The following is a 17,103-nucleotide window of genomic DNA, read 5'->3' as shown; positions in this document are numbered from 1 at the left end:
TTTCAAAGGATTTTTTAAGGGAATAGAGTGTAAGGAGTATTGTTTTTGCACAAATATCAGTTGTTTTCGGATAGTTTTACAATAAATATAATAGGTATAGGTATAGGTATATACTAGAGGGTATATGATGCTTTGCTTTTTGGTAGGTAGATAGCGTATTTGCATAGAGAGCGCAATGGAAATTAACTAGAAAATTACAACAATCAATAAGATGTGAGAAAGCAGAAAAATCGCAACATATATATATGCATGTATTATGTATGTTTTGTGTATATCTAGCTAATTAATATATTGAGTTGACATTCTGCCAAAAAATGTTGTTTGTTAAATAGCTGAATATCGAAACGTTTTCCTCTCTTGAGTTGATTTAGCATTAAAAAATCGAATTGAAAAATAGAAATCGAATTGCAGACAACGTATATGGCAAAACTTCTAATCGGCTTATTTGAACAATTCTCGTAAATTTAGTTTAGTTTTTGTTTGTTTGTTTGTTTGTAGTAGTAGTAGTACATAATTACATGCTTTAATTTAATTGTAATTGAATTAATTTGTTAGTTATTGTGTTGCCAACTGGTAAAATTTCGCTTTAAACTTTATATATTTTTTGCTTTGTTACTTAACGCTTATCGCTTGCTTTTGTTTATTTTTGTAATATTTGTATGTTAGTTTTCGCTTGTTGCAAATGTTGCATGATTGCTGTTTATGGCCACGAATGAATGTGTGCTGTGTGCTGTAGCTAGCTAAGCCGTAACCGTAACTTCTAACCGCATTATAATCAACTACTACATAATATTGTATGCAATGCATGTGCTGCTGCTGCTGTTTTGCTCTTTTTTTCTCTCTTTCTTTTTGTTTTGCTTTGTTTTGTTTTACTGCCAAACTTGGTCGCCGACTGCTGGACGACGAAACCAAAAAAACATTCAGTTTTTAATTCTAAATCCATCTACTGCATGGCATCTTTACTGTTTACTGTCGTTTAGTTTCAGTTTCAGTTTCTGTTTAGTTTAGTTGGGCAGTGGAACCTGCACCTGCACATAGGACTGCGGGAAATAGCCGGTGCGTCCATTGACAGCACCCTCATACCAATTGTCATCGACACGATTGAGTAGCGTGATGATGTCGTTCTCTTTGAAGCCCAATTCACCGGGATTCTCGGGCTCAAAGTCGTACAATGCTTGACAGCATGGCTGTTGCTGGCGCTGCGGTGTGACGGCCATGGATTTGGCTGGCGAGCGCATCGGCGAGGGCAACGGCGAGGCGCTCGAGCTAATGTGGGACGGCGTGCCGTCATCATTGAGGCCGCCGCCACCGCCGTCCAAGTTCAGATCGAGCAGCGTCTTGGGCACAAACTCATTGCGTGGCCGGCTCTCTGCCTCGGCGCGCTTCTCTTGCAGCGTCTCCTGCAGACCACGCAGCACATCGGCGCATTGAGAGTGAAAATCGTATAGTGCTTCAGCAAAAGTGACCAATTGCGAGACATGCTCAGTGTCGTTCTCCAACAGATTGAACATGCCTACCTGTGCCAATTGCAGTGATTCGGCAAACTTATCCTCAGCACCACGAATTTCATCATCTTTGGCCTGCCGGCGACGCTTGCAATCAAAGTCGAGACGCCGGCCCTGCAGCTTCTTGCGATGATGCATGACCTCCTTCAGGTCTTTGGTCTGCATATGATGCAGCGGCTCCAAAAAGTTCTGCTTGATGTTGTCGTCCAGCGAATACTTGACGTCGGCCATTTGTTTCAGCGCTTCGCCAAACTCGACGAGCGCCTGCGCAAACACGCTGTTGTCCTCGCCGAGCTTCTTACCATACGTCAACATACATTCGGCCAACAGTCCCTCCGGCTGTGGATACGTATTCGATTTCGCCTGTCCCGACAGCTTCGAGATGCCCTTGACTGCTGCCATCTTGGCCCTGGCCGTTGGATTTGGCTGCAGGAACTCCTTCGTCTTCAATTGCAGCTCCTCGACGAGCTCAACGGTGACATCCGTCTTACGTTCCATGTCCATGAAATCCAAATCCAGCTTGGTGCCCTCCGCACCGCCCATTTTCTCCGTCACATACTGATTCGCTTTGTTGATTTGTTTCTTCAGTCCGGCGAAAGCCATGGCGAAGCCTTGTTGTTGTTTGTTGCTGCTGCTGATCGAGCTGTCTCTGCTGCTGCGCTGCCTCTGTTGGTGCGCTGCTAGTTTTACTCGCTGTGGTTTGATGTCAACGACGCGGTTGCTGTGAACGGGTTTAGTGGAGTTAGTTGACTTGCCAATTGTGCATATTTCAAGCGGCGCTTAATTGTTGATTTGATTGAATTGAATTTCGAATTTCCAATTTCGATTTCATAGATTTGGACTAAACTCTATATACAATAACATAAAATGTATTTCTATTTTTAACGTTTGAACGACTTACGCGGCGTGCACTTGACGTTGACGTCGTCTTCGTCGATGTTGGGGGTGGATAGGTTTATTCTGACGCTGCTGCTCCCGCTGCTTGCTGCTTGTGGCTGACACTGATTGAGATTGAGGCTGTGGATATAATACTGGAAGAAATTGTGACAAAACGCCAGTCGTATAGATTTTCAATTCTTTTCTTTTTTCTATTTTTTTTGCACTTTCACTCGTTTCGTTTGCGCTGCACGTTTCGTTCTGAGGTATCTCGTCTCTTCTCACGCAGCACACAGCGCTTGACACTTCTCTTCACACTTTTAGTCGTTTTTAATATGAATGCAGCAGAACCTTGGAGTTTTTTTCTTTTTCGCTGCGTAATGTTTGAAGGACTGTCGTTACTACTACTATTTCTCTCCCTCTGCCTTGGGGCTGGTGTGTTGGACGCGGGGGTCGTTTTTCCTCTATCAAACTAAATCGATATTTGGCTGTGTACAAAAATGTTTAGTATCTACAGCGTGACCGCAACATTGCGTATGGAAATATACTATTTTGCGTCGGAAAAAATACCAGCGTATCACACTGCCCTATTTACGAGGCTGGTTACACTAATTATGCGTGTGTGGGTCAATTTAAGCAGAAAATACGTTAAGCTAGGCGCGCGATTTTAAAATGTATTTACTTTTGTAGTTTTTCTACAAAAATGCAATACATCTTTTAGTTATAATTGGATTTTCTTGACAACAGCATTTTATTTATCTTAATTAAGGTAACGTTGAACAAAACAACAAATCAAGGCGAGTAAGGATAATGTAAGTTTCAGTATTTTGGTACCAGAATTATTATATGTAGTAATGGTCACACTGCGATATTATTGTCTACAGCTGTTAACATGTCTTACAACTGTTAGTTAAAGTCGGTTACGTTACATAATATTTTTCAGCTTGTTATGCTTCTATACATTTTCATTTGAGTCGAGATAACAAACAGCAACAAAATAATCAATTAAAGTAGCACTGTTATTTACTTACTTCTTAATGTAGGCAATTAACAATATTTATCTAACGCGTTTTGTGAATGAAGTGTTTGCTGAATTATTAGTTTTACAATCTGTGCAAAATATTTATCACTTGTTTGTTTGGATATTTTCTTAAAAAAACATATGACTCATTGGATGGCATTGTAAAGTAATTTGCGTATAAGTTTATAGCTTGATATAACAGATAAAATTGCAGCTACCGAATTTCAAATAGTTGCGCCCAATAATTAACATACAATGTACAGAGCTGTCAACTTAACGAGAAATGTTAAATTTGAAATTAACGCGCATTATTTGAAGTTATTGATTGGGAAATAGATACTTAAGTTTTAATGTTTTTTTTTTGGAATTTAAAACATCTACCGAATATGGCTCATCACATTCCTGACGTCTTTGCGTGAGACGGCAGCTTTTGCAAATTCTCAGATTTTATCTCAAAAAGATAACCTCTTGTTGAGATTATTGTGCTACCTTTGATAAACAAATAGTAGGGCATGTAAATCAGTTCAATAACAACCTAACGCGCTGGAGTGAGACGGCACGCTGATAACGATGAAAATTATTAGTTATCCGAATGTGTATATAAGCCCCCTCCAATGTCTAGCCAGATATTAGTCTCTCTGAAACTACCACGACTGAGCTATACTCAGAAGAAAACGAAATCGAATCGCTTTAACAAAATAAAATGAAATTCGCAATTGTTTTACTCGCTGCCATCGCCTGCGCTAGCGCTCAGGTAAATAAGTGAATAGTGTTAAAAGATTGCATCATTTATTTCAAGTGAAAATTATTATCTGTAGGGTCCACCTTTCAACTTTGCGGCAAATCCTTTTGCTGCCGCCTATAATCCATATTTGAATGGACTTTTCGGTACCTCCCTTCCAGGAGCAGGTACGGGAGGTGCTGCTCCAGCTGCCCCCGCAGCACCCGTAGCTCCCGCTGCCCCAGTTGTTCCATCATTCGGAGGCTTCTCTGTCTCCGTCTTCTTCCAGTCCGTTGTGCTGCAAAAGGAAGCCGATCGTCTGCTCGCCCAGCCCGATTTCCCCGCAGATCTTGCACAGCGTGTACAGGCTAGCTTGGATAAGGCACAAGAAGGATTCGCTGGCTGCACCACCGCCACTTTGCCCTGGCTGCAGATCCGTTGCGTCAAGCCCACTCTGACGGCTGCCAAGAACGAGCTGAAGGCCATCGATGACGAGTGGCAGGCACGTCTTGCTGCCTCCACCCCCGCAGCGGTCGTTGTTTAAGCCTCAGGCGAAAAAACTTTGCATTCACTGCAAATGAAACAAACTAACTAAAAAGCAATACACCAGCATAGATTCGATATACTTTAATAAACGTTTGAAAAGCAGCAAAAAAAAAAAACAAGAAAAAGAAAGTAAGAGAATGTTTAGTAGATGGAAAATTCAAGACACATCCTTGACCTATGCCAGGACACGCTTTGATGTGGCTCGACTCGACTTGGGCTGAGCTGCTGAAGTGTTTTGCATATCTGTACTTTATTAAATTTCACAGCTATTACGAAATTTTCCAGCTTTCCTTTCGCTTCCTCTTTCCGCTCTCTTTTTTGGGGGAGGTGCTAATGTTGTGTCGTTCACTTACATCATGTATAGTTCAGTGTCCGCAGGAGTCGCCGAGAAGGCCAAGCGTGAACAACTTGACGCATTTTGGCCAAATATTTGAATTCCTTCACTTTATTTGTTCGCCTTTTTGCGGCATTTCATGACCTCCTCCTGCTCCTCCTTCTCTCTGGGTCCTTTTTTTTGTTCGCTGGTTGGTTGCGGACTGGTTGAAAGCCAACATTGTGCAAATTGTTGTTGGCCACGCCGCTTTATGCATTCATCAATTTTCGGGGCTTGGTCAAAATGTTTCCACTGCATGATTTCGAACGCATGGCAAACCAAAAGTGGATCCATTGAGTGGCTTTGGCAACGATAATGTTGATTTATGTGCGCACAGCTCGACGATGCAGTTTCAATTATCATGCTCTCCAAGCCAGTCCTTTTAATAGTTGTCCTTTGGCCAATTTGATTTGATGTCACGTCGTTTTGTGCATGAATTTTGGGGTGCAGAAATCGGTCGCCCCCTTTCAGCATTTAGGAGGATTAAATTGTTTGGCTTAACGAGCCAAAGATTTGCCACAAATGACCAGGCCAGGCCAGCTCACGAGTGGAGCCCAGAAGAAGGCAACAAGATTGAGCCAAATGACGCATACGCCTCGTTGGCCGCCCAAATGCGGCAAAGCACATTCAAATTCAAATTCAAATATGTAATTAAATGTAAATTTTGAAACAGCCGCTGGCCATGTCAATGGAGCGTCTGCTTCACATACATATACACACATATATATATATATATATATATATACTCATATATATGCATACCAGCGATGACAAGGCGAATTACATGGATCAGGCGAGTGCAAAGTTTTGTCACTTAATTGAAATATTTGCCCCAAGATTGAAACTTGCTTTCGATCACTCATTACAACAAATACGTTCGTATGTATGATGGAACTTTGTTAAGTTCTGCCACGCCCAGCCATGCTACCCCATTTCCGCTTCCCTCCTCCCTGTGTGGGGCTAATGCAAAAGTTGAGCCATTTCGAATATTTAAAAAAAAAAGAACAAAAAAGTGGACAAAATAAAACCCGGCCGCATTTGGGCAGCCTCTGCCAAATATATGCTAAAATTGGTTAGAAAAACAAAAAGCGGCGAACAAAAAGGGACAGGGGAGCGAGAAAGGGACGTAAAATGCGCACTCCATAAGCGCATGTATGTAAATTTGTTTCGGGTTTGCGGATTTGTATGCAAAAGTTGCGCCCCTAAAGCAGGCAACCATTTTTTGCGGCTTTGGCAAGTCAGCTGGAGAGAGAAAGAGAGACAGAGTGGGATTATGGATTGCCTGAAAGTACTCGGACCAAGCCTCTCCGGTGCTGACATCACACATCCGCTCGTATATTTTCGGTAGCCACTGTTTACTTTTCGCACCTGTACTAAATATTTGCCCTAGCTTGAAGGTGTAAATTGCCACTCGTGGCATTTCCGTTTGCCACTCGTCGCATCTGCTGATAAGATCGGATAGTTAAGAGTCTGAGACAACCATAAAATTTTTAATTGGGTTAGAAGTGTTGACGCAGCAGTCGCCTTCAATGTTATGGAATGGAACTTTACAAGCAACTTTACAACATAGTTTTACATGGCAGCATTAGGCGTGCCGATAAGATGTTAGATAAGGGGTTTAAAAGATAAAGATAGCGGTTGCCAAATAAATAGAAACGCCTGATATCATAGCATTGGGATGCTGATCTACACAGTAGTTTACTGAACGTAGCCACAACATGTTGACTGCATCGCTTTTTGTGCTCTTTTTCGTTGTCTGCCCAGTGAGTATTTTGAGTTTTGAGTTTGCGTTGAATTTGTTTTGCAAATTTCCCCACCATAGTTGCAGACAAACGCGCAGAATGTCACCGTTTCTCTTGCGAACTCCCAAGCGGTATCAAACACTGTAAAAGAGATGTTGGATGAGAAGTTGCCTCCAAATGCCGAAGCTCGTGACAGCGGCAATATGCTATTGGATTCAGTGAAGAAGGCGCTAAGTATTTGCGATGAAGCACTGATTAAAGATCAGCAGATTGTCAAGCACACCAACTGTGTGGCTGAAACCAAGGTCTGGGCGTTGATCTCAGTGGGTGAATTGGCTGGTCAATCGTGGGCCAAATCTGGTGCATCTCGTCCTGGATTGTTCTGCTAAAATTGTTGTCAATTGTGTGCTGCTTTAAATAAACTGCTTCAATTCAGTGTCTAGTGGCTGTTGTTCAAGTTGATGATGGATTGGCTTGATATGAGACCAGCGAGCTGAGTGACGTTGTCAGTGTGAGCCCTTGATGTTGAAGTTCTGGTCCAAAATTGCTGACGGTCTCAAAAAATTTTGGCTTTGTTGCTTGTTTTGTTGTATTCTAATTAGACTGCCGTATGTGGCTGTTTCGCTTTCTGTGCTCTGTGCTCATTACACCAAATGTGCGGGATGCGTCTGATGGGAGTCAAATGAGTGAAGCGAATGTAACTGAGTAATTACAGTCATTAGAGGCAGCAAAATGAAACAGTCAAAGCAAATAGCGACATTAGCGTCGTGAAAATGTGTGCCAAAAAACACAGATGAAACAAAAGCAAAGTTGAAGGTCTGCAAGTGGGATCAATACACGCAGAATTCGCCTTGACTTCTATTTAAAGCTAAGCACAACATTAAAATTCCGAAATTACATCTTAAGAATGATTTTAGGGCAAACACATATTTTGTTGCATACTTTGCAGCAAAAAATATTAAATCCATACATTGTTTTTCTTGGTAATCCTAAAAGTATGCTACATAAATTAAAATATTTTGTCAAATTCAATAAGCTGAGTCTATTTGATTATTTTTTACATTTTTGTATCATTTGCTGCTAGTTACACATATTGCTTGAATTGGAATTCATTTTTTTAAACATTTTTGTGCCTCTTATAGGCAATTACTTAAAGTTGTTTGTCCAGTTTGGGCCTTGCACTCCGCCCACGAAGTTGTTCTCTTGATTTTTACCGTTTCCTAAAAGTATGCAACATAAATTAAAATATTTTGTCAATTTCAACAAGCTGAGTCTATTTGATTATTTTTTACATTTTTGTATCATTTGCTGATAGTTACACATATTGCTTGAATTGCAATTATTTTTTTTTTTTATTAATTTTTGTGCCCTTTCTAGGCAATTGCTTAAAGTTGTTTGCCCTGTTTAGGCCTTGGAGTCCGCCTCTGAAGTTGTTTCCGTGTCCGAAGGAGGCGCATCTGGCTTTGGCTCGTCCGTGTTGCCGCAAACACACATGGGACACTGCCGAGAAAGCAAAATACCAGTTAATTTTTAAATAGACAGCTGAAAGGCAATTAAAGCTACCTTCTCCTTAAGCACCAGACGATACTTGGGATGACTAATGGGTGGAAAAGATATAGAGACTTTAGTTTCAAGCAGAACACATTTAATTGTGTGTGTCTATATGGATGTGTGTGTGTGTGTGTGTGTGCTGGACACTTGCCTTATGCCATAGACAATGGGATTATAGACGGCACTGGTCTTGGCGAATGTGGCACCCCAAATGGTCGTCAGGGGTGTTAGACCCTCGATCTTGAATAAACCAAAGTAACAGATGACCAGGTATGGAGTCCAGGCCATAAACCAAAGAGAAATGGTCGTTAGGGCCACCTGAGTAAGTAAAATTACACAGTTGTTGAGTGTATATAACATAAATAAATAAATGGTATACTTAAACCTTGGCTAGCTTGCCCTCAGCACTCTTGTCACAGTCCTCGGAGCTGCGCAAGGACTTGACATTCATCTTCTTTGCCTGCTCCCGCATTGCCTTCTCATGAGCAGCAACAGCCTGAAGCGTGAGACCGTGAAAGTGTGAGAAATTAAGGAAAAATACAATTTACTTACGGCAATAATGAACCAGTAGGAATAACAGATCAAGAAGAGCGGCACATAGTAGACGAATATGGAGTAGGTGATGAGATAGGAACGTGGATTCCATTGCCTGGTCATATAGTCGATGCTGCAAGCGGTTAAATTACCCTCGGGCACATAGCTGCTCCAGCCGATCAGCGGCATTATTGTCCAGAACGTGGCCATGAGCCAGATGAATATAATCTTCATGATAGACGTCTTTATGGTCATCGGTGTGCCATTGATGCCCTTCACAATCACATTGTAACGATCGAAGGCAATCATGCACATGGACCAAATGGACACACAACCAAACATTGAGCCACACACAGCATAGATATCACACCAGAGTGGGCCCAAGATCCATGTCTGATAGTAAAAATTAACCAGCATAATGGGCGACTGTGAGGCCATCATACAAAAATCGGAAAAGGCCAGATTCAAGACCAGCAAATTGGCTGGCGTGCGCAGCGATTTGGTGCCGCCAAAGATGAAGACCACAACGCCATTGCCGCACAAAGAGATGATCAGGATGGCCAGCGTAAAGAGGCCCAGTATCTTACTCATTGTTGGATCCATAGGGGCGAAGCGACTCCAATAGGGATTGACCAGGTGCGCCATGTCCGGCAGCACCTGCAATTTGAGAGAAATTATGAATTGTGGATTGATTTTCTTTGGATCTGGTTGACTTACATTGTCCAGCACGGAGCCATTACCGCTCGACTGCGCCTCGTAGCGAGGCCCAAGTTCAGAGCCGGACATGGCAATGGCAAACGTCTCTGGCAACAAACTGGCCACCATGCTCAGCTAAGATGTCTCACATTAAAGAATTTCGAACCAACAGAGCTGGGCTGGCAAAGAATCGCACAATTTATAGCCCAGTTATTGTAAAGCCAATTAAAGAGCAATCGATAAGCGATAGGTAGAAGAATGATGCCTGTCGAATTAAAGTCATCTTATAAATTTATTGCAAGGTCGTAACACGTCACTTAGAGGGTGGCTAAAAACTGTTGTCCACAATTGTCACACAATTTCTTCTCAAGGCAATTATGTACTGAAGATACAGTCGATACAGAAGTTCTTGATGGATATCGCTTTACAAGGTCGGGCATTATTTCAGACAAACTTTTATCTGACTCTGGTGATCCTGATCGAAGCATCGTGTCCAAGTTCTGCTCATCTTCTTCATCTGTGCTGGGCAAATCATATCGAACAATTTTCACATGCTGACTGAGTATCAACTGCTTGCAGCAATCCTTGATTTGATAGTAGGCGATGCGAAATGCTTTCAGTTTGCGACTCTATATATTAAGGAAATTCATTGAATTCATAGTTTAAACCTCTTTATGGTGACTACTTACGGGCGAAAGATCGATAAGCGAGACGGACTTGCCATTTTTGGTATATGAACCCAGCATGACAACATTCGAGGTGTTTTGCACATGATTGCCGTTTGCCCACAGCATCAGCTCTTTATGGACGTGCTCATTCATGGCGATGATGTGGTCAAAATAGCTAAAGTCATGCACTGTCAGCTAACGAGAAGAGCGGTTGAAAATGAATCTAAATAAATTGATTGCTCAACTAACCAGCCTGCAAAAGTGATCCGAACGCAGTCCGTGTTCCCGCAGAACTCTTAAGCATTGTTTATGCGGCTTTCTTCCAATGTTCCAGGTGCGCAATGCTGCGCTATCGATTTCCCAGTAGAGACTCGTCTTCACCATTAGATTCTGCATGATGGCCTCGGCCATCGGTGAGCCACAAGAGTTGCCTGAGTTCCACAGTTATATCACAACATTCGATGTTTGAAGAAAACTTGTGTTAACTTACCCATGCATACAAAGAGCAGCTTTTTATACGACATGCTATTATATTAATACAGAAAATTTGAACAATTTAAAACTTGCTATTTTTTCCTATTCCTATTTTGTACGCATTCGTGTGCGAGCTAAAATTACTATAAATGTAATTTTCGTTTTGTCTGGCATTTATCTAACGCCTACTTGGGTCGACCTCATGAAGTCCTTGCCGCTGCCACCGTTTTCAAATTAACACAAATGAGGCATGTCCCACTGAATGTGCGACAAGAGTTCAGCTTCAGCTCGGCAGCAACGCAACGCAACGCGAAATGCCTCATAAAACTCGCGTCGCCACCTCTCGGCGTTTCCTCTTCGCGCATTATTCTCGCGCCGAATTTCTATGATTCTCATTGTGGCAGCTGAAATGTGGCTTCAGCAAATGCGTTGCACGAGTGTCTATGCCACGTACGTGTCGGACTCTTTTCCACTCTCTATCCATGTATTTTCCTGTCTGTGTGCTTTTCTGTCTGTGTGCTTTTCTATGTATGCGAGGGTGTGTGTGTGCAATGCACTTCTCCGCCTGTTGCTGTTATCCTCAAGAGCTGCATTTTGGCCCTGTCATGACCCAGCTACTCCGGCACAGTGTCTCAATTTACATTTTAACTAAGCAAATAAGTTACAAGTGGAGCCAGCGAAAGAGTGGACTGACTGTATAGCCGTAGATGGAAACTATATTGATGAATAAAACTAAAATTTTAGAAAAAATATGTTTTTTCTTCTTAGGCCGGGAAACTTATTGAGCGGTGTGTTATTATTAGTTAATCTATATGATTTAATAGGCACTTTTTTCTGTCAATTTTATTCAATATATGTAACATATATTATAAAATATTATTAGTTAATCTATATGATTTAATAGGCACTTTTTTTTGCAAATTTTATTCATTCTCAATTTCTTTTTCAACTTTTAAATTATTAATTGTTTTTTTATACAAACCTTTTTGAAAAATATTCAATTTAAATAAATGAATAATAACTACGTTATTTTATAATTCAACTGCTAACAATGTGTACTCAATTTAAAATATTACGTATACGAGCATAATTTATATAAGTTTTTCTTTCCAATTATTTTATTATTCATTATTTTTAATATTAAAGTATATTGATTACTCTACTAAAATATGTCAATAAATATATTTTGAACGAAATGGTAATTAAGTAATTCAATTATTATAGTTTTCTATGCAGTTTATGATATTGCGTATACGCAAATAATTGATTAAAATATAATATATGTGATTTTTTTTGTAATAACAAATATTTAACAAAGATTTATTAAAAGTGGAACAATATTTCAATAATTTAAGTATTTATTTTTATTGCATTTATGCAATTTAAAAAATTATGTATACGCCAGTAATTGACTAAAGTATAATCGATTTGTTGAAGCAATAATAACATTTTCATTACTATTAATCATCATATTGCATAAATATTATATATTGTGACATTATTGTAGTTTAGCAATTCATGTTTAGGAAAATTTCCGTGCAAAATTTCATTTCAATTAGAAACTCATTAAACTGAACTAATTTCTCTATGTACCTGATTATGTATGAATTTTATTGAAATGTGAATAGACCACTTTTGGGATTTATAAGTTGAGTATAAAATAAAAGGAAATACAACTCGAAATACACGGTGCATCAGCTGAATTTAGCCCCAAGTCGAGTTGTGTTGACCTGGCAAATGTTTGTTCCACGCCCACTCGCCACCTCATATAGCTCGTAGCTGGTTCGCGTTGCGTTGCGTTACGTTGGCAAAGTCAAAGGCATTAAAAATATTGGACTGGCAGGTGGGCGGGACGTTGCACAAAGAGTGTCAAGTGCCCGTGAGGTGTTCGCGCCGCGACGTGAGACGCATTCTAAATTGGCTCCCAAGGGTCTGCAAAACTATAGAAAGAGAGACAGCGAGAGAGAGAGAGAGAGAGAGGGAGAATATAAAAGAGAGCCACTGTCGAGTTCAGCGAACTGGACTTGTGGCATGGCCCACATATGCAAATGCATACAATACGTTAAAATACTCGTTTGTATGTGCGTATACTTTAATGATAGACTGTACTTTGCAGTGACCAAGGCATTTGAAAACGTGATGCCTGCATTTTTGTGCATACAAATTATACAATGGGCCATGATTTCTATTTGTATCGAATGTGACTATTATTATGCGACTGACAACTAAACTTTTTCACCTGACTGTGGCAGCATTGAACGGTCAGCCAGCCAACAGATTGCTGGCCAAGGAGCGGGAGTGGTGAGGAGTGTGGGGGGTGGGGGCGCTCGTTGCTGGCCATTGGCAATATTCAATTGGAATTGCATTGAACGGCTAAATTGAAAACTGAAAAGCATATTTCACTTATCGCTTTTCACACAAAACACAACCAGGAACAAAACGAAGAGGCAACAAGCGGAAGAGGGGGCACCAAGTGTGAGGGGGGGGGGGGGGCGGTAGGAAGGTAGAGGGCGGCACATTGATGATGGTAGTCAGTTGCAGAGGTAAAGGGAAACAAAACGAGTGAAATGAAATTGTAAGCGCACTACAAAAACGTAAAACACAACAACAATTCGGCCAACCCAGGCAATACAATAATACTCTCTATGAGTGTGTGTCTGTGTGTGTGTGTGTGTGTGGGCGGTCAGACTAAGGGCAGCCAGTGTAGATCGAGTGGCAAAAGGGGTAAGTAAAAGGGATGGCACATTGTTGTTTTAATTAAAAACAAACCCAGAGTTGCTACCCTGACACAAAAACCAAGAAAAAAAAGAAAACACGAGAATGAGATACAAAAAGTGAGCAACCAGAGAGCACTACAGCGATGAGGGAGAGGCGGAGAGAGTGGCATAGAATAGCACATAGAATGGGGATAGAATGGAAAATGGCAAAGAAAGAAAACTGTTGAATATTTAGTGCATGGTGAGAGAAAAGTTGAACACAAAAAAGAAAAAAAAGTGAAAATTATTGAGCACAAAAATGTCTAAATACAGACACCGGAAATGTGAGACGTGTTGTGTGTGTGTGTGTGTGTGTGTGTGTGAGGGTAATGGTAACCCTAATGCTGTGGTTGTTAAAATTGGACACACAGATGCACACAAGAAGTTGCTACAAAGCCGCACCTAATGGGAATTTAAATGAAACAAACAGCAGAATGAAAATCAAAATGAAACTGAAAAGTAAAAACCGACGAAAATCGCATGCAAACAAAATGGAGGCCTGACTAACAACGATTTACTTGTTGCCGTTGTTGCTGTTATTGTTGTAATTGTTGTTTGTTTGCTGTTTGCTGGCAAATGCACTTTGTTGACCGCAAATGCAATTTACAACACAACAATCAGCGTCAAAGAAAAAACTAATAAAAATACAACTTTTCAGCAGTTATTGTTGTTGTGTTTATTTTATATTTTTTGCTGTGTTTTTTTTGCAGTCATTCTTGTTGTTCTTGTTGTTTCAACATCAACAACAAGTATTTTGCCATCAGCAGTAAAAAGCAGCTCGGCTACCAAACTGCATTAACTAACCAGTTGGGGCCAGTGTTGGTCAACGGGGGAGGCAATCGTGATAGTGTTGCATATGTGCAAATGTGTGTGTGTGTGTGTCTCATGTGTGTGTGCTAGTTCCGGTGTGGGTTTTGGCTTTGGGTTGAATTGCGTTGAATGCCAAAGCGAAAGCAGCATCATGCTTTTCGCCACACTCACACAATAGCATTTAACTGGCCAACACACACACACATACGAACACTCACACAATTAGACGCAGTGGCTTGCAGAGCGAACAATGGCTTAAGGGGTGAGGCGAGGAAGGGCAAAGCAGGAGGAAAGCGGAGTGCTTTGCCGCTGATTGAGGTTCAACGAATTTTTGGGTTTACGTTTTAAATTAAATTTGCCGGAAGCGTGTGTACTATATGTCGGTATGTATCTGTGTATGTGTTTGAGTGAGAGCTTCTATCCCTCAGCACTTTCAACTCCCCCTTCTTCTCACTTACTTTATACCACTGCAATCATGCAACTCGTACAATTCTAAATAAACGCCATTACCGCGATTTTATTTGGACTCACTCAGGTGTGATAAATGAATTAAAATGCATATGCTGTTCTCTGTTCCTGCTCCTATTTCACTTTCTGTTGCTGCTGCATTGAAGTAGGCTACGACTACAACTGCAAAAGCGCGAGTGCGAGTGCGAGTTTTAGTGCACTCATAAATATTTATGATCGCTGTGGCGCTTGGCGGGATTGTGTTGCCTGGTCAATGGGCTAACCGAGTCGGGTTGTCCTTTTATGTGCGGTTAGCTGCCATGATTGAATTGGCCATATCCGGCCAGTGAACAAGACCAACAACCGACAACCGACTGACTGACTGTCGCATTGGTTGAATGACTCGCCAACTGACCAATAGCTCACTGAGTGTGTGTGTGTGTGCTGAGTTGTGCAACAAACAGTTCATGGGGGCACATAAACTGTGGCACGTCAATTCGGCGTGGACACGATTGCAGGAAACAAATGAGCCAGTTTAGACCCGTTTGTCAGTCGGCACTCTATCGAAATGTGTTGCCCGCTTTTCAGATTCGCATCATTAATGAATAACGAGTGCACAGACAAAACAACAGCAAAACGAGAATGAATCAAATCAAATCAAAACAAATACTGAAAACATTGTGAAGTTGACCAAAGGCGAGGACCGAATACGCTTACGAAAATGAAAACTTCATTAATTTGACTTATATTAATGAATTTTCTTTTCTTGGATGGCTTAAAAGATGAAATTGTTAGAATTCTGAAAATATATTAATTAATTATTCAATGCGTCACTTTGATTAAGGATATTTGAAATTTTAATGTGTAATTTATTGAAGTTGTTTAATTTTCTTACGTATACTTAATATCTTAATGTAATTATAGATTTTATTTAAAAAGATTGCATTATAATAATTGAATTTCCAATATTTGACTGTTAGTTTAATTTATTGACAATTAGTATTAAGTAATGTTTGTTTGCAAAAAATATTACTTACGTATACTTAATATAGAAGGAAATTAAAGCTCCCTCTTGAAAAGATTGTTAATGCTAGTGAAGTATATCACAATCACAATATTTGAATGTTGTTTGGTGTAATTTATTTAGTTAGTTAATTTAATTTTTCTTATTTATTATTGTTTTACAATCTAAATTAAAAATTATTATAACAAAAACCTCATAATCAATTAAACTTAAATAGCTCAGTTTAGCTTAAAGGACTTATTTTTTAATCAAATTTACACATATACTTATTTCCTTGTGGCATGTATTATTTATGTTGAATCACTTCTTAAATTGCAATTGCCCTTTGTTAGAGTATCACCGGTCGTGACTCATTAAAAAGTCAAGCTTCTGTTGCTTCCTGGGGTCTTCCTGCTGTTTCTCAATATTTCAAACAGTGCGGCGACTGGCAGAGATTGCGATTTCGAATGCGATTCGTGGAGCTTTGGCCCAATAATGCCGCACGTAACGGCAATTCGGCAAATGATGATGCAATGACTACTGCCGCATTTGAAAGCAGACAGAGGCGGCAGAGGCAACAGGAAGGGGAGAGGAGAGAAGTGCGGCACGTTTCAAGACGGCAGTCAATCGTTTGCAACATCTCGTTGCGGCTCCTTGGGCCTTGTGCCTCAGCTCCTCGTAAGTCATTTAACATTTTGAGGTATTTAATGAGCCAAAAAGTTTTTGCCGCACATAAATTAAAAGTCGACTGGCCTAGCGAACTCAGTCAGTCAGTCTGTGAGTCTGTGGCCAGGTGTTTTTTCTTTTCTGCAGGCTGACCAAGCCAACAGCAGGGCAGACGCTCGGACAAGCCAATGGCTCTATTAGCATGCCCATTAAAATTAGACAAATGGTTTGCCGTTGCCGTTGCCACAGTGCCGTTGCCACGTTGCCGCTGCTGTTGCCATTTCGCATATCCGCAACTTTTGGCCAAGACTGCAGATTTATGGCCCGCTGAGTGGGGTTTGTTTGTAAGTGTTCGTTGGTGCTGCTTGGATCGGTCAAGATTTGAGCCGGGTTTGGCCTTGATTTTGGCTTGGCCAGAGGCTAGGCAATCACATACGCCACTTGAGAAATGCCATTTGTTATGATAAATGATTATGTTTGCCAACGCTTGCCCCTATTGCCAAATTGACGCAGAATCGCGAAGTTCCCTTGCTCTCCCCCTTTTTCTTTCTCATGTGAAGGTCAGTGAAAGGCATCGTCGTAATTGGCAAGAGCGTCAGTCTTCAGTTTTCAGCTTTAAGCCAAGTTAAGCCAGTGCCGGGGCCTTAAACTCGTCTCAATTTCTTGATACACTTTCTGCAATTGAACAGAAAAACAGCATAAAAGGAAAGCGAT

General features: G+C 40.8%; 5 protein-coding genes across 5 annotated transcripts; 2 read left to right on the top strand and 3 right to left on the bottom strand.

Annotated features, from left to right (window-relative positions):
- Positions 1–699: 699 nt before the first annotated feature.
- On the bottom strand, positions 700–2,870 carry LOC117576716 (endophilin-A). Its single transcript, XM_034261735.2, has 2 exons — positions 2,407–2,870; positions 700–2,226 (listed from the first exon to the last, which is right to left on the bottom strand). The coding sequence occupies exon 2, from the start codon at positions 2,106–2,108 to the stop codon at positions 1,005–1,007; it is 1,104 nt and encodes a 367-aa protein (XP_034117626.1). The 5' UTR covers positions 2,109–2,226; positions 2,407–2,870; the 3' UTR covers positions 700–1,004.
- A 1,119-nt stretch (positions 2,871–3,989) lies between these two features.
- Positions 3,990–4,825, top strand: LOC117576718 (uncharacterized). Its single transcript, XM_034261738.2, has 2 exons — positions 3,990–4,156; positions 4,221–4,825. The coding sequence occupies exons 1-2, from the start codon at positions 4,106–4,108 to the stop codon at positions 4,665–4,667; spliced, it is 498 nt and encodes a 165-aa protein (XP_034117629.1). The 5' UTR covers positions 3,990–4,105; the 3' UTR covers positions 4,668–4,825.
- A 1,884-nt stretch (positions 4,826–6,709) lies between these two features.
- On the top strand, positions 6,710–7,291 carry LOC117573491 (uncharacterized). The gene is made up of 2 exons (XM_034256719.2): positions 6,710–6,805; positions 6,865–7,291. The coding sequence occupies exons 1-2, from the start codon at positions 6,761–6,763 to the stop codon at positions 7,171–7,173; spliced, it is 354 nt and encodes a 117-aa protein (XP_034112610.1). The 5' UTR covers positions 6,710–6,760; the 3' UTR covers positions 7,174–7,291.
- An 832-nt stretch (positions 7,292–8,123) lies between these two features.
- On the bottom strand, positions 8,124–9,747 carry LOC117576715 (opsin Rh2). Its single transcript, XM_034261734.2, has 6 exons — positions 9,587–9,747; positions 8,888–9,526; positions 8,721–8,831; positions 8,487–8,653; positions 8,348–8,381; positions 8,124–8,284 (listed from the first exon to the last, which is right to left on the bottom strand). Exons 1-6 carry the CDS (start codon positions 9,692–9,694, stop codon positions 8,189–8,191), a joined length of 1,155 nt encoding a protein of 384 aa, XP_034117625.1. The 5' UTR covers positions 9,695–9,747; the 3' UTR covers positions 8,124–8,188.
- Positions 9,748–9,833: 86 nt separating this feature from the next.
- Positions 9,834–10,884, bottom strand: LOC117576717 (low molecular weight phosphotyrosine protein phosphatase). Its single transcript, XM_034261736.2, has 4 exons — positions 10,724–10,884; positions 10,483–10,664; positions 10,255–10,428; positions 9,834–10,194 (listed from the first exon to the last, which is right to left on the bottom strand). Exons 1-4 carry the CDS (start codon positions 10,755–10,757, stop codon positions 9,883–9,885), a joined length of 702 nt encoding a protein of 233 aa, XP_034117627.2. The 5' UTR covers positions 10,758–10,884; the 3' UTR covers positions 9,834–9,882.
- Positions 10,885–17,103: the final 6,219 nt, after the last annotated feature.

This window comes from Drosophila albomicans, chromosome 2R, assembly GCF_009650485.2.
Source record: "Drosophila albomicans strain 15112-1751.03 chromosome 2R, ASM965048v2, whole genome shotgun sequence".
Classification (NCBI taxonomy): Eukaryota; Metazoa; Arthropoda; class Insecta; order Diptera; family Drosophilidae; genus Drosophila; species Drosophila albomicans.
This window is presented reverse-complemented; position numbering and strand designations above follow the sequence as displayed.

Bases quoted from the DNA above. Each gene is read 5' to 3' on its own strand.
- LOC117576716 (XM_034261735.2), bottom strand. From the start codon at position 2,108: ATGGCTTTCGCCGGACTGAAGAAACAAATCAACAAAGCGAATCAGTAT.
- LOC117576718 (XM_034261738.2), top strand. From the start codon at position 4,106: ATGAAATTCGCAATTGTTTTACTCGCTGCCATCGCCTGCGCTAGCGCT. The intron at 4,157-4,220 runs GTAAATAAGTGA...TATTATCTGTAG, and splicing joins TCGCCTGCGCTAGCGCTCAG to GGTCCACCTTTCAACTTTGC.
- LOC117573491 (XM_034256719.2), top strand. From the start codon at position 6,761: ATGTTGACTGCATCGCTTTTTGTGCTCTTTTTCGTTGTCTGCCCA. The intron at 6,806-6,864 runs GTGAGTATTTTG...TCCCCACCATAG, and splicing joins TCTTTTTCGTTGTCTGCCCA to TTGCAGACAAACGCGCAGAA.
- LOC117576715 (XM_034261734.2), bottom strand. From the start codon at position 9,694: ATGGTGGCCAGTTTGTTGCCAGAGACGTTTGCCATTGCCATGTCCGGC. The intron at 8,382-8,486 runs GCAAGTGTCCAG...TCCACCCATTAG, and splicing joins CCCATTGTCTATGGCATAAG to TCATCCCAAGTATCGTCTGG. The intron at 8,285-8,347 runs GTAGCTTTAATT...CTTTCTCGGCAG, and splicing joins GTCTGGTGCTTAAGGAGAAG to TGTCCCATGTGTGTTTGCGG.
- LOC117576717 (XM_034261736.2), bottom strand. From the start codon at position 10,757: ATGTCGTATAAAAAGCTGCTCTTTGTATGCATGG. The intron at 10,429-10,482 runs GTTAGTTGAGCA...TCTTCTCGTTAG, and splicing joins CGGATCACTTTTGCAGGCTG to CTGACAGTGCATGACTTTAG. The intron at 10,195-10,254 runs GTAAGTAGTCAC...CTTAATATATAG, and splicing joins CGCTTATCGATCTTTCGCCC to AGTCGCAAACTGAAAGCATT.